Source organism: Uranotaenia lowii, chromosome 3, assembly GCF_029784155.1.
Source record: "Uranotaenia lowii strain MFRU-FL chromosome 3, ASM2978415v1, whole genome shotgun sequence".
In the NCBI taxonomy this organism is placed as follows: domain Eukaryota; kingdom Metazoa; phylum Arthropoda; class Insecta; order Diptera; family Culicidae; genus Uranotaenia; species Uranotaenia lowii.
Window position 1 is genome coordinate 14,587,577 of NC_073693.1, and position 15,428 is coordinate 14,603,004.

The 15,428-nt window shown below is 38.0% G+C and overlaps 1 protein-coding gene across 3 annotated transcripts in view; it reads right to left on the reverse strand.

Annotated features, from left to right (window-relative positions):
- LOC129758709 (multiple C2 and transmembrane domain-containing protein) overlaps positions 1–13,976 on the reverse strand; it is a 140,907-nt gene extending 126,931 nt beyond the window's left edge. For all 3 annotated transcript variants that reach the window (XM_055756303.1, XM_055756302.1, XM_055756301.1), the window contains exon 1: positions 12,963–13,976. In XM_055756303.1, the coding sequence (XP_055612278.1) occupies positions 12,963–12,993 (31 nt within the window). In that variant the 5' untranslated portion in view covers positions 12,994–13,976. The remainder of the gene's footprint in view (positions 1–12,962) is intronic.
- Positions 13,977–15,428: the final 1,452 nt, after the last annotated feature.

Below are 15,428 nucleotides of genomic sequence, written 5' to 3' on the forward strand. Positions count from 1 at the left end.
AGAATGATGCCCAATTGAATGATTTCTGATTCCAAAAGGTAGGGAAACCCTCCCGCGAAAAGTTCACATTTGCGAAAATGCGAAAACCGAGCGAACTCGCGCCAGTCGTAAATATTTACCCAGACTTTTCCGTGCGCCACCGTGATTGATAGACGAACATCATCGTTTATCGAAATCGAGGCAAGATGAAAAGTCAAATTAGCGAAGTTTCGTTTGACTTTGGCGGTAACCCCATTGAGTTATTGCTTTTTTTTATTGAAGTGGAAGGGAGCAAGGCAAATTTATTCATCAACCTCAATTTAATCTGTTTATGGAAATTGATTCGATTGATGAGTCACGCTGTGATTTACAATGGAAATATTAAAAAACAATTGCTTTAAGCTGTTTAATAAAGTAACTATTTTAAGCTGCTCTAATTGAGACCACAAAAGCTCCAACGGACATGATAAAAGCAAACCACTAGCTAAGCATCTTTCCGAAACCAGGAATAAACTGCAGAAAACGTTTTTTTTCATCATCTTCTAAGCACCGAGGATGCGCAAAACGAGAAAAAAAACCCAATAAACTGTCCTGTCGCTTGGAGAAAATTAAAATATGAAAAATTAATAGCCGCAAGCCATTAACAGTTTCCGCAGGTTCCGTTTCTTCTTTCTTCTTTTCGGAGTGTTCCGGCTGGTGGGCACTTTATGTGCATCCTACTTCCAAGTAACGTAGTTTCATTGCAAAAAGACTTCTTAAAATAAAACTTTCTTCGTTCGAAAAACGGAAATGAAATTCCGAGGGTTAATTGGCCCAGGAGCATATTCGGGGTGAAAGTTCTTAAACCACATCGAAATAGGAAAAAAAGGTCTGTTAAGTTTTTTTTAGTTTAATCAAAGAATAATTGCTCAACTTGAGAGTCCAAAAATGCTCGTTTACTGAGGATGCTTAGGCGACTATTTCAAATGATTAAAAAATTAGAAAGATTTCGCATACCACTAAACCAAATTGCTGGACGTTCCAGCAATTGATCTCGTTTGCTGGAAAATCAGCAATCGAGTGGTCAAATTGGAATCTGTTTGTTTTCGTATGCTGATGCAAGGTAAGAATATTTTACGAATTTTGGTTAGATTAATATAATTATTTTTATTTTCCTCTATATTCTAGCAACCAGTCATCAAATCAAGGATGAGTTTTTAATTAACAATATCTACCATAAAAGATACTAATGAGAATTCTTTTCTCAGGTGGCGAATGATCAACACTTTGGCATAAAGCCAAAGTGTTGATCATTTTACAACAATTTTACAACACTCCAGAGCCAGTGTTGTAAAATTGTTAGAAAAAGTTCTTGGAAATAAATACATACATTATTAAAAAAATGGAAGAAAGTAATTGTTTCTTTTTGCCCATTATATGCACAGCCAGTATTCAATATTCAATTATGAATGAAATAAAAATTTGATACTAAATACAGCCGATTGTTTTGAAAGAAATAGCTGGTTTCCAGCAATCTGGATTGCTGATTTTCGAGCAATTTGAATTTTTGGAAACCAGCATCAACGTTTGCTGTTTTTTCCAGCAATTTAAATTGCTGGAAATTTTGCTGGAAATTCAGCGGGACAAAAATTAGCAAAATTTTGCTGGTTTCCAGCAAAACACGCGCGTTCTTAAATTTTGAGAAAATAAAAAAAAAGTAAGTGGTTACTAAATATGTGATTTGTCGGTGCCGAGAGATCATCGGATACGACAGGTACATATCGTGCAAAATAAAATTATAAGATTCATCATTCAAAAGAAAAAATCAGTTAAATTTCGCTAAAAGAAGAGTATGCTCAATTCTTGATTAAACAAAACTGCGCATGTATTTTTAAAAAAGTACCTATGGTATCCCTAATTTAGGCTGTAAAAAAGTTTCAGTGTGATTATTTAGTTACTTGAGCTTGACGAAGCCCCTCTCGAGGACTGTTGGGATACCATCAAAACAGCCATCAACAGTGCTGCGGAGAACGTCATCGGTTATGTGGAGCGATCTCGACGGAACGACTGGTTCGACGAGGAGTGTAGGAGGGTGATGGACGAAGAGAATGCCGCGCGGGCGGCAGTAGTGCAAAGAGGCACCCGTCGAAATGTGGAAAATCACCGACAGCGGAAGAGGCAGCGAGTCCGAATTTTCCAGGAGAAAAAGCGCCGCCTGGAGGAGGAGGAGCTCGAGGAGCTGGAGCAGCTGCATCGTTCCCAAGAAACACGAAAGTTCTATCAGAAACTCAACGCATCCCGCAAAGGCTTCGTGCCGCAAGCCGAAATGTGCCGGGATAAGGACGGGGGTATCCTGACGGACAATCGTGAGGTGATCAAAAGGTGGAAGCAGCACTTCGATGAACACCTGAACGGCGCACATGCAGGAGATCAAGACGGTGGGGGAAGGTACATCGCCGGCGTAGCCAACGACGAAGAGGAGCCACTCCCAACGATGAGTGAAGTTAAGGAAGCCATTGGCCAGCTGAATAGAAACAAGTCGGCTGGGAAGGATGGCATCGCAGCTGAACTCATCAAAATGGGCCCGGACAGGTTGGCCGATTGCCTACACCGGTTGATAGTCCGGATCTGGGACATAGAACAGCTACCGGAGGAGTGGAAGGAGGGGGTAATATGCCCCATCTACAAGAAGGGCGACAAATTGGACTGTGAGAACTACCGAGCGATCACTGTCCTCAATGCCGCCTACAAAGTGTTATCCCGAATCCTACTCCGCCGCCTCACGCCACAAGCAAACAGATTCGTGGGAAGTCATCAGGCCGGCTTCATGGAGGGACGGTCTACGACGGACCAGATATTCACATTACGGCAAATCCTCCAAAAATGCCGTGAACACCAAGTCCCTACGCATCATCTATTCATCGACTTCAAAGCCGCATACGACACGATCGACCGTAACGAGCTATGGAAAATCATGGACGAGAACGGCTTTTCCGGGAAGCTAATCAGACTGATCAAGGCGACGATGGATGGAACGCAGTGCTGTGTGCGGATTTCGGGTGAATTGTCGAGTTCATTCGAATCGCGCAGGGGGCTTCGACAAGGTGATGGTTTATCCTGCATGATGTTCAACGTGGCGCTAGAAGGTGTTATTCGACGAGCGGTGGGCGAAATGCGGGGCACGATTTTCAACAGATCCAGTCAACTTATCTGCTTTGCCGATGACATTGATATAGTCGGCAGATCATCTGCGGCGGTGGAGGAGATCTACCGCAAACTGAAACGCGAAGCAGGAAGGATTGGGTTGATGATTAATACGTCCAAGACGAAGTACATGCTGGCCTGCGGATCCGAGACCGACCGAACCCGCTTGTCCAGTAATAACAAGGTCATGATCGACGGCGACGAGCTGGAGATAGTCGAAGACTTTGTCTATCTCGGCTCACTGGTGACCGCAGACAATGACACCAGCCGTGAGATCCGGAGGCGAATTATCAGCGGAAGTCGTGCCTACTATGGACTCCACAAGCAACTGCGGTCGAGAAGACTTTGCCCTCGTACGAAGTGTAACCTGTATATGACGCTTATTAGACCGGTTGTTCTCTACGGGCACGAGACATGGATATTGCTCGAGGAGGACCTGCGTACACTCGGAGTATTCGAGCGACGAGTGTTAAGAACCATCTTTGGCGGCGTACAGGAGAACGGAGTGTGGAGGCGAAGGATGAACCACGAGCTCGCGCGACTCTACGGCGAACCCAGTATCCAGAAGGTGGTGAAAGCTGGCCGGATACGCTGGGCTGGACATGTTGCGAGAATGCCGGACGACTGTCCTGCAAAACAGGTGTTCGCTACGAATCCGGTAGGAACAAGACGAGCGGGGGCGCAACGAGCGAGGTGGTTAGACCAAGTGGAGCGTGATCTGGCGAACGTGGGGTGCCCGAGAAATTGGAGAACGGTTGCTATGAACCGAGTGAATTTTAGGAATTATGTTCGTCAAGTTATGTCGTGAGACGGAATACTATGTAAATAAATAAATAAATAAATTTAGTTACTTAGAGTTCCGAGGGAAAATGAAAAGTGCACATATTTGGGGTTTTGAAGATGAAAGGGAAGATTGTCTGGGCACAAAGAACCAGAGAACGGGCCTCGAACAATTATGTGTCGAATCCATGTGTAAGAATTTAAATTGTCAGCCTTTTCAAGCCGTTCAAATTGGCCTAAAACAGCACCATCTAGTGGCTCTTATCTGAGTAACTCAGCTGTTGTCGATTTTGTTTTCCAGCAGTTAAGAACACTTAGAACATAAATAACCCAAAATTCACTTAAAAATCGTACCAAAATAGAGTTCTTCTGGTTTCCTTTTTTTTGGGGTGTAGAAAAAACAGCAAAATGAAATTTGCAGCAGGAACTACATGTTCTTAAGACGAAAATTTTTTCTTTGTTGCCTCGTTTGGTACTCGTTTTGCCACTGATTTTGATTGGGAAAAGAAGCAAACATTATTCAATTGTTAGAAGAGAAAGGTAACATGAGTGTTCAATTATATGTCTGGTTTAATATGAAATATAATTTCAATAATAATTAAGTTGACATTTGCCACAGGATTTCGGTAAGATACGTTAATTTATGATACTCCTCAAATGGATAAACTCAACTTTTCGTTTAGGACTAGATTTTTTTGTTCAAAAATTTCACTTATAACGAAACATTTCAAATCTAATCAATTGAAAGTTTCACCATTTGTCTAGATGTAGTGATTTTTATGTGGACTAAAACAAAAACAGATCAATAACCTAAAAATCATACAATTATTTTCATACTCAATTGGGTGACTGAAACTATATTTGGCTTTGAGTGCATTTTTCATTCGTTGAAGGAACTCTTTCCTGAGCGTGTAAAAAAAATGGAAAAAATAAAAGTACCGGTCACGACATCTAGTGGCTCTTAGCTGAGTTGCAAAAATGGCGTCGTTTACTTTGAAATCACGTTTGGTAAATTTGTATAAATTAGGCTTGCCAGATACTTTCAGAAAAATGCGGGACATTTCACGACAAAAAAGCCGGACTTAGCCGAAAAAAGCGGGACATTTTAGAAACTCTTAAAAAAGGCTTAAATATATCGCTAAACTTGTACGTATGTATACCATCAGCCAAAGTTATTCATAGAAAGTACAGTAAGGTTTTTTTAACGGGGAATGATTTTTCACAGTTTTTCTTACGTGACTTCTACTCATTCTTTTGTTTGCCATAAACACCGATATTTTGCACGGTTCTCGCAAATCAACATGTTGTTTGAGAGAAATATTTCAAGTCCAACATGTAAACGGCGGATTTAATAGCGCGTTTTAAAAATTTGAAAACTCAAGAAAACTTCCAGCATTGTATACATTGGACAATTGAATCGAAAAAGGTGGAGTATAAAAGTCAATTTAACTAAAATTCTGTGAAATATTAAGATCTTTAATCATTTGGAAGCATTTTAAATAATATTTTCTTCATACAAAAGTTATTAAAATTGCATTGGTTGAACGTACATCAAGAACGCTTAACTGAATCAGAATCTAGGGCTATTCAGTATTGTCTTATGTAAAATCTGAAAAATTGATGCTTATTTTGAGAAAAAAAGACGTATTCGAAAAAAAATTTAGTGTTGAGATAATGAATTGAAATTGAACATAAAATTTAATTATTTCCAGTGTAAGTCAGTGAATTTTGTAAAAGTTTTCCATGAAAAAAGCGGGACATTTTGAGGAAAAAGCGGGACGGTGGGACATTTATCAAAAAAGCGGGATATGTCCCGCTTTTGCGGGACGGATGGCAACCCTAGGATAAATGAAAAAAATCTGTCTAAAATCCCGAAAAAAAAATAAGAATTGAAAAATAAACAATTTAAAAAAATGGAAGAAAGTTTAAAGTCAGCTGTAAGATGATATGGGAGCAAATTTGTTTTCAAATTGTGGGCGAATTGTTCGAAAAAATCATCATAATGTAGTGGCAAAGACATATTGAGCCGATGTTACTTATACCTATAAGTTCAATGCGTTGTAAAACGTTCTCTTGACAGGAGCGAGGCACCGTTTTCAGATTTACGGATTTATCCGTAGGTCTACGGATTTTGAGCACTTCTACGGATCTATGGATCGATGCTCGAAATCTGCGGATTATCGAAAATTGTTCGAGAATTATGTATACGTATGTAAGTGGAGATGGATTGGGCACACGCTGCGAAGAGATGAAAACGAGATTTGCAGAGAGGCGCTAGATTGGAATCCAGAAGGTCATCGAAGAAGAGGCAGACCCAGAAATTCGTGGCGGCGAGGCCTAGCCGCTGAAATCCGAACTGTCGACGAGAATCTTGACTGGGACCAGGTGAAGACGCTGGCTCCGGATCGTCAACAGTGGAGGTCTTTTACCACGGCCCTATGCACCGGAGGATCGGCGCGGGATCATTAAGTAAGTAAGTATTATGTATACGGATGAACGAAAGTTGTACACTCAGGCATATTCTTATTACAATTTTCATAAGATGCTTCTTATGAACCGCTATTTAGAGAATAAAATTGTTTTTCATAAGAGTCGTATGAAATTTTTCTAATTCTCATACGAAGTTCTTCTGAAAAATAGAAAAAGCGGCATTGTGAAAAAGTGATGAACACATTAATTCCATCAGTTATGTCAGCACTCAACATTTGTAAAGTTACTCTTTTACTGAATACATTCATGTGATTTCATTCTTCTAAATGGTAAATTTGAGTTGAAATTTATTTTTAGTTAAAAATATTTGTAAACTCAATTGGAACATTTTATGGTTTATTTACTTTTCAGCTTGGTTACCAGCAAAAAGCGCGAAGTCGAAGGTCCGAGCCGCAATTAAATCTTTTTTATTGAAGCGGATTTTGAAAGGCAGTTGGTTTTCACCATAATGTTGTTTCATACGAATTGAGCAGAAACTAAAATAAAATGAAAAATAATCTTGAATTATTTTTATTTTATGCGACATTTCTTTTACTATAAGAATATCTTATGAAAAGCGACCACCCCTCATTGAAACCGGTGTTCATACTTCGAGTTCATTCCATCATAAGACAATCTTTGAATTTCATTATTTTTTCTTATCTCGCCACTTCATAAGAGAATATTATGGCTTACATAATAGGATTTTTCTGAGTGTACCTGACGACCAAAAAAAGGTCATCAAATTTCATTTTGCCAAAATCAGTACATTTTTCGTTTTTCGTTTAATCTACGTACCTTCTTCCAGAGTATTACAAGAATTTGACATAGAAAGAAATTGAAAGGTGTTGAAAATGAGCGAAATGTTATTTAACCAATTTAACCCTAAAAAGCTGTTCGCAACACAGCAAAAAAAGTGTTGCGATATTACATCGAAAACGTGCACATAACTTGAGTCGCCAATGGTATTTAATATAACACTCCTTTTATATACAAGTTGGCTACGCATATTTGATTTTAAAATATACACTAAATATATGTATCGCAGTAATCGATTACGAGAATGAAGACGACGTTGTTAATGTTGTTTAAGAGCCATATTTTTAACCATCTTAGCTTAAAAACTTCCTCATGTTCGAAACATAATCGTTATTATCAATCAACATTTTAGTGTACAATAGTCTTACATTTAGATTCAATATTTGAAAACGACAAGGTGTGGAATGTATTTCAAATTAAATTCAGAATAGGGGACTCAAATTCAAAGTGATTATTTTTGCTTTATTATGTCTACGTTTGATTAAAAGCTCTTAACATTTCAATATCTTATCAGCATAAATAGATTATTATGTCACATTTTTGAATAGAACAAAAATTCAGCGATTTTATTATAATTTTATTGAAAAAACAAAAACAATTTTTGAACTTACACTTAAACGGTTAGTAGAACGTTAAAGGCATCTTACATTTCACTTGGCAATACACTTGCATATCAACTACATATTTGAGTTTATTATGAAAAGCGATTCTTTCTTATCCTTTTCCAAAAACCATCTGATCTGGAAGTAATGAACTTTTTCGCAAACAACTTTTCTCCAAAAGTGGGTCAGCTACAATCTTGTTATTACTTCTTCAGGGCATCAGCCTGACTGGGGGATCATTTTTTGGGATATCCTGATTCGCGAACGCGGATTTGCTCTCAAATTTACAAAATTTTAGCTACCTTTCCGAATCAGTATTGAACTCTCATCGGCGTCATCATCGGTAGCCACTTACATTTTCGTTCCACCCTTAGGGCATCCGCAGCAATCGCGAGCAAAGTGAAAATGCTCACGAGTTTGATCACTTCCATACCGCACCGGGGGTTAGTATGAAGGTGAGCAAAATAGGGCCGTTGCCGTCGGGACCGACAAAATCACCAAATTTGCTCACTAGAAAGGGGCGAGATCAAACATGCACTGAAAAAATTCTACCGTTTTAAGCAGAATTAAACAAACGAACGGAAAGCGGAAACTTTTTTTATTGCGCAAAAACTAATTCCATGAAATATTTCCGAAAAGCCCTTCAAGTCCGACGATTGCTTTCTGAAAATTTTGATTGTGCATTCCGTGTAGTAAACATTTTACTGATTCCCACAACCTTGAGTGAAGCTTCAAGGATTTTTTTCGGAGTAATAATAATCGAGACCAGTGCGCTGTGCAGGATTTTTGTATCCAACCTTATGGGTGGCATTCCATTACTGTCCCTACCAATTCGGCTTTCGAAACGAGGTCTCTCAATAAGTTTGCAACTAATGGGACCCAGTTTTTCGGAGCAGCAACTATTTCAGTCAGCACGTTGGACAGAAAAAGAAGTTGAAGATTTAAGCAGAATTCTAGAGTTTGTTTTGATTAGGTCGTATGAACCACATTGCATGTTCGGAGAAAATCGCTGTTGAAATTTTGAAACACATTTTTAATTCTAGTATTTCGAATAACACTAAGAGTTTTCTAGAAAATTGGTATGCGACGTGGAAACAAATTAAGAACATGCTAATGTATTCGATATGGTCATTAGTTTAGTTATATTCAATGAAAAGTTTCTTACGACATTTTGCATTATCCACTTGGCGCTAACGTCGTTTTGCAAAAGAACATTAATTTAACCTTAACATGCCTTAACTTGGTTGGATCTGTCTCAATATTTCTTTTTTCCATCATAATTACTGGAAAACTGATATCTATCTTCATAGTAAGCAGAAGTGTTACCTGGAAGTACCCGTCCAGTTATGTCCGGAATCGGTGCTGCGAGGGCCTGTCCATCAGGAATGTTTAACATTGCTGGCTGTTTGCTGTTTGTGCGACGATCGTTCAAAGTGTGCAGAAACTTATCCACGTAGCCGCTATAGTTATTTTGACTGTAAAAACACGAAACTGATAATTTTCGATTTTGCGCAACAGAATTAACATTAATTGTACTCACCTAGTTACCAATTGAAGCCCTCTACTGTATTAACATGGTCGCTCAAACTATAATTGATCCCGATTTCCGGCGGAACTGTTAACATTCGTACACTTTTTGAAGCAGTTTACGGAAAAATGCAAAAGGTCGCTTAAACCGCAAAGCCGAACTGTTTTTTTGCGACGTATTGCATGCACGGCAATTTAGTGGGATGTAAATAGTCGTAAAAACCAAATTGCACTCGAAAATGAGAAAGTCATTATGCGTCTTAATTTTAAATCATGTTATAAAATTTATTTTTTGATTAAATGAACCCAAATTTTTACCTAACATAGAGAACATGTTTTTCAATCGTTAGCAGTGAATAACTCAATTTTGTTTATGTTGGTTCATACGACCTAATCAAAACAAACTCTAGAATTAAACAAACGACGTCGCAGCGTGTGGATGTTTGTTGATATTCATTTTAAGAAAAAATGTGTATGAGATTAAAATTGTGGATGGATTTTTTTTTGAATAAACAGTTGAATTCGCAATTTCGTTACATTTTTTCGGATTTATCCAGGAATTGAACGAGAAAGTGCAATTGCTGGTTCTGATGGAGAGTTATTTATTTTGTATTTTATATTGTTTAGGACTTTTTTCTACCTATGAATTTTGATAACATTTTTTCCTTTCTCACTCAATTTCAGATAAACAAACTCGAAGCATCGTATTTTATGACCAAAAATGATCATGTAACTAAGAAGAGCCGTTTGGTGGACGACTCCGAAAATTTACTCGGTCCGTATTAAGATTTTCTTCAAACGTTTTCTCAGTGCAATGCTAAATTTAAAAATAATTATGCTACCGCCCGGTGCGCGAAAGAGTGTGTATCCCAAAACCGGTCCGCTGAAATGAGCAAAACCGGGCCGCGTATACTCACTTATTGGTGCGTTTGCTCTTAATTCCTGAAAGAATCTATTGAATAATCGTAAATGGGAGAGAGATGCCAACACAAAAACTGACCTTCATATTAGTTTGTTCTGATAACTTCGAATCTTTTCTCTACCCAAGACTACGGGCGAAATTCCCTAAAAATGGCAAAGGGATTTAAAAAAAACATCACCAACGGCTTTGCTCACGTTTAAGTTGAACATCAATCGCGCTTACCTGCAAAACAAATCCTCCCGAGCTTCGGAATCCATTTTCAACTTTTCAACATGATTCAATTATTAAACGTCAAAAAAATCAACAAGGGCTACTTTGCTGGAATATCACATTAGCAGGTTGTGATATTACACTACACGACATATTCGCATTGCGTACATATCGTTCAGATGTAAAAATAAGCACAGAATAATAATATTAGTATCAGTATGTGATATAATGGCGATCGTCTTCAATAATACATCTGATGCCGTACATCTGCTAAAAATACATAGTCCAGCCTTACATTTTTTTGCTGTGAAAATATCCGTTTAGGGAAAATTTTGTTTGTAGTTTGTTGGTGTTCCCCTGGCTGCAAATATCAACCTTTTTTTATGATTTCAGTAAATCCATTTTTTCTAGTTTATTACTATTTCCAAATTAAGTAGATATGTTTACCAGGTTTTATGTAGTTTGTTCTGAATGATAAAATTCCCGAAAAACAATTTTATTTCTAAATTAGTTATAATTTCTGATAACTTTGCTGTATTTGCTGTTTCTTTGATCTTTGAAAATATCAAGACGACAAGATAAATCTTTCCGACGATATATAAATATGTTGTGGTTTGATGAAAGTTTTGACCACTATCTTGGACATTTCGGTAGAAAAAATCTTACTTAAAATGACATCCAATTTTGGCTTTGCTTCGTTATATCTAATTCCTCGATGAACTAATGAATTTTTTTTTAATTTTTTTTTTCGTTAATATGATTATCATTTTTATAGAACATACTTGGTCTTTAAAAAATCTCAGATCTTTAGTATATTGGGATGAAATTAAGATGTACCGCAGCTTTAGAAGGTTGAAAATAAAAAGCTTTTCATCACATATCAAAATTTTGTTTGACACCGGTAAACAATTTATATTGGTTATTTAAAAAGAGTTCAACTTCTATGTAATTGTTAAGCCCTTTTACTCAATACCAATATTTTATGAGTTCCACGTCACTTCAGCTAATTTTAAGCATTTAAAAGAAAAGCGGAAGCCACCATCGTGGATTTCAAAATGGCGTCGGTAATTTATGTTTGGTCTCACGGAAAAATTTTCTTAAGGAATTTATAAATCGGCAGACCAACCACCGAAAGTCGAAGTGATTCATTTCAAATGTAATAATCATTCTAGAAAAATGAAAAAAAAACAAAATAATACAAAAAATACAAAAGAAAACAAGAACAACAATACAAGACACGGATGGAAAAGGGATGAATGATCCTAAAGGATGAAAATCCAGGAAAAAAAGCGTAATATTCATGAAGGAAATTCAAAATTTATCGCCTTTGATTGGGCAAAATATATGATAAAATTATTCCAATAATCATATGATGACACAATAAACTCGACTGACATTCGTTATACGACAACATCTCAATTTCAATTACTATATCGCTAGAGAAATATTCTCACAATCAATTATCAAACAGGTTATACAAAAAAACAATTTCACACAAGCGGAAACCCAGAACCAGTTAGAACGGCTCCGCGATTCCGCAAGGCGCTAATTAAATCCTATTACACACGGGTCGGGTTGGTCGATTAGGATTATTTCTCACGAATGACCATTGACTGTACTTAACAGCATCTACATATGTACATAGCTATGTACATACATTCGAAAATGTAGGTAGTACTGTTTTTCTGCATTTTGTAGTCACGTTCCACCAATTCGCTTCGATAAGATCACGGGAAACAACCACTTTGAACTTTTTTTTAGCGTATTTAAGCTGTTTAACTAAGTTGATACGGGATATTGTAGCACAGTGATTCTGATTGTATTCCGATCGACTTCGGTTAAGCGAAATGAGTTTTCCTAACGTACAGATTAATGAGGAAGGCATTACTCATTTCACGGTTGACGAAATATGATGATACGACGATGACTGTTCGTATTTCAGGCGAGTTCTACCGGTTGGTATTCTATTAGGGTAACACACTGAACAAAATTTTATCGTTAATTATAGCTGTTTAAACATGTATTCTTGTATCGAATTTACGAAAGAAGAGAAAATTCATTTGAACGTTTTTAGTATAATTTTGGTAACCCCCTTCCAAATTTCTGAATGTCTTTTACGCTCGAAGGAAATCACTGAACTTTGATATGGTTTAACTTTTTTTTTGTGTTGCTTCCACATCTCGGTTGTTTGCCATACACCAAATCTACCAGATATGCCGAATCATGGAATGAGTTATTTTCGCTTTATTGTGTTTTGTGTATTCATTTGAATGTGCTGTATTATGGTAGGTACGTGTTCCAGCCTAATTGTTGCCAAATTACTGTGTGTGTGGGTGCGATTGTGACTGAGCCTGAGTGTTTTCTGTTAGTGTGCCAAAACCACCCTCAAAAGTTGTAAGTCATAAAGAGCAAACCTCCCGGTTTTTCGTTCCGGGTATGTGCCTACCATCAGGCGTTTTTGCTATACTTACTGCCACTTCCGCTGGTCGAAGGATCTGCCATGTTGCTCTTGTTGCTCGGACGACGAGGTGGTAGTATACTTTCGGGCGCCCAAAAGACAAGGGACTATTTTTCTCGTTGTTACACCCGGCACTTTTGCGCGAAGTAGAGTAGGTAGTCTCGCCTAAATCACTTAACCAGAACCTAGTGCCACTCACCAGCCCAGAATTGTAGAAAAAAACACAACAAACCACCCCAGAACTCACTCACCACTGTATACACTTAGCAGGGGCAATTTTTCCTTCTTCACTTTCGGTGTGAGACACGCAAATCACCTGAGACGGAGCAGGGGCAAGTCGCGCACTATTATATATCGCTAAAACGAGGTTTCAGCGAGTGTGTTTCGCTGTTAGGTCGCCCCCACCTATCAAAATCTTCCTAGATTGAGGTTAGGTCGAAGGAAGAGGAAAGGACACGTAACTACACTAAGGGTGGTTGTCTTTCACGACTGCTCGTAATCCGCCTGTTGTTGGCAGGATCGCCAATGTAGTATGGCTGTAGTAGTCGTAGTAGTAGCCGCAGCAAACCCCACCAACAGTTGATTCATCGCTGCCTAGGGGGAAGGAAACCGTTCCGAATCGAGAGCTCTACAGCACCACCTGTCAAGCAGCCGGCAGGTGAAAAGGCACCAGAACAGTTGTTGTCATCACGCTTGTCGGCGAGGACGGCAAACGCTCTGTTGCATACCCACAGGCGGTTTTTTCCTTTTCGGTTTTCCAGCACCGGAACCGCTGACGCCACTTTTCTTTCCCTGATAGTATTAGTAGGTAGTAGGATTTTCCCTATACACAACACACATCATCATTATCATCATCAACTCGACATAAACAGACACCTGCGTGATGTCTCCGAATTATACTTCGCTGCAGCTTATGTGCACTTTTTCCGAGAGGCGAGGCGAGGAGGGCTGCCTTTGCAGTGTTCCGCCTCCATTGGAATTGCAGCAACTGGTACTAGAGCTAGAGAATGGATGCTTATTTTCCGGAAACGCCTGTAAGTAGATAGAGGAAATAGTGAAGAGCACGGTTATTTATTGTTTTTAAATTTATTTCGATGGGCCTTCAATTTGCATGTTTTTGGTTTTTTTTTTCTTGTTTCGATTCCGAGTTATTTTTTTCTGGAAATGCTTGCTTGCGTGCTTAATTCAACCCAAAATAAATGCCTCAATCGACAAGGTATGGCTTTTTATGACCACAAATGAGAAAATCGATTTGTAAACTAAAGAGGAATTTTCGGCTATGGACTGTTGAGTACTTTTTAAAAACTATCATCAGATCTGGATGGAAACAAAAACTTATGCAGCAGATCTGCATTCGGTTTCCACTATGTCTTCCTGAAGAACATTTATTCCTGTGCAGGGGAAGGTATCCGGGATGAGCATCTAGGTCACAATTGTAGTGTTCGTTGGAATAAGATAAAAGGTTTTTAGCAAGCAAGTATCAAAGATGCTCCATGTAGCGATATGATTGCAAGTACAAGACGGATGATTTATTGCACTGGTAAAAAATGTTTTCGAGGAACTGAGTGAGACAAACAATTTTAATAGCAGAATATCATTTAAGGATGCAAAAAAGTTGCAGTTGAAGCATTGACTTTTGACGAATATGGATAACAAGAAATAGGCATTCGACTTTGAAACTATGGGATGATTTTAATAAACTTCAATTGGAAGGTTAGAAAAATCGATTACCACACGTGATAAATATAAAGATCTGAGTGAGATTTGTCCAGCTGCCCAAGCAATCACCAAGTATAGTGTAATCAATAATCATGGAGTCAAGCGCGGTCCAAGCGGGAAAAAAAACTAATACAAAATACACAAAAACACTCGAACTTCTATAATAGTTTAAAACTTTTCATAGCCGATACACACTTGAATTTCCGAAATTTTTCAATCCGTGGGAATGTTATGTTCCATTGGGGTGATCAATTCTCTAATAAAGACGTTTCAGAAGCGTAGGACTTTTATTGGCACATTGTACGAATTCTACGAATTCTCCATCCTATGAAAATTATTAAGCGCAAAGGCAATATTTTTTTTTTCTAAAATTGCATGAGCTCATGGGCTAAATATCTTTATTTCAGTGTTTTTTTCGGTGGCTAATATTAAATACCTTTATTTGTCGATTTGTTGTCAGTTCTCCCAGTTCCGCCTTCTGACGGCCTTTATATTTCTTCTTTTCTATCTAACATACGATCATTTTTTTGTTCCAAACAAAATTAATCCATAATGGTGATCAGTTTTTTAGATCAAGCTTAAGCTTGCCAGATTGCCTGGTTTTATCCGGGTTTACTCGGATATTTAGTATAAAATTTTTAAGAAAGTCCTGTCCGACTCGGTTGCCCGGAATTCATTGAAAAATACCCGAATTTTGCCAAGATTTATTCACATTGTTTACCAAATCAAACAAAAGAAAATACTAATCGTGTTGTAAAAA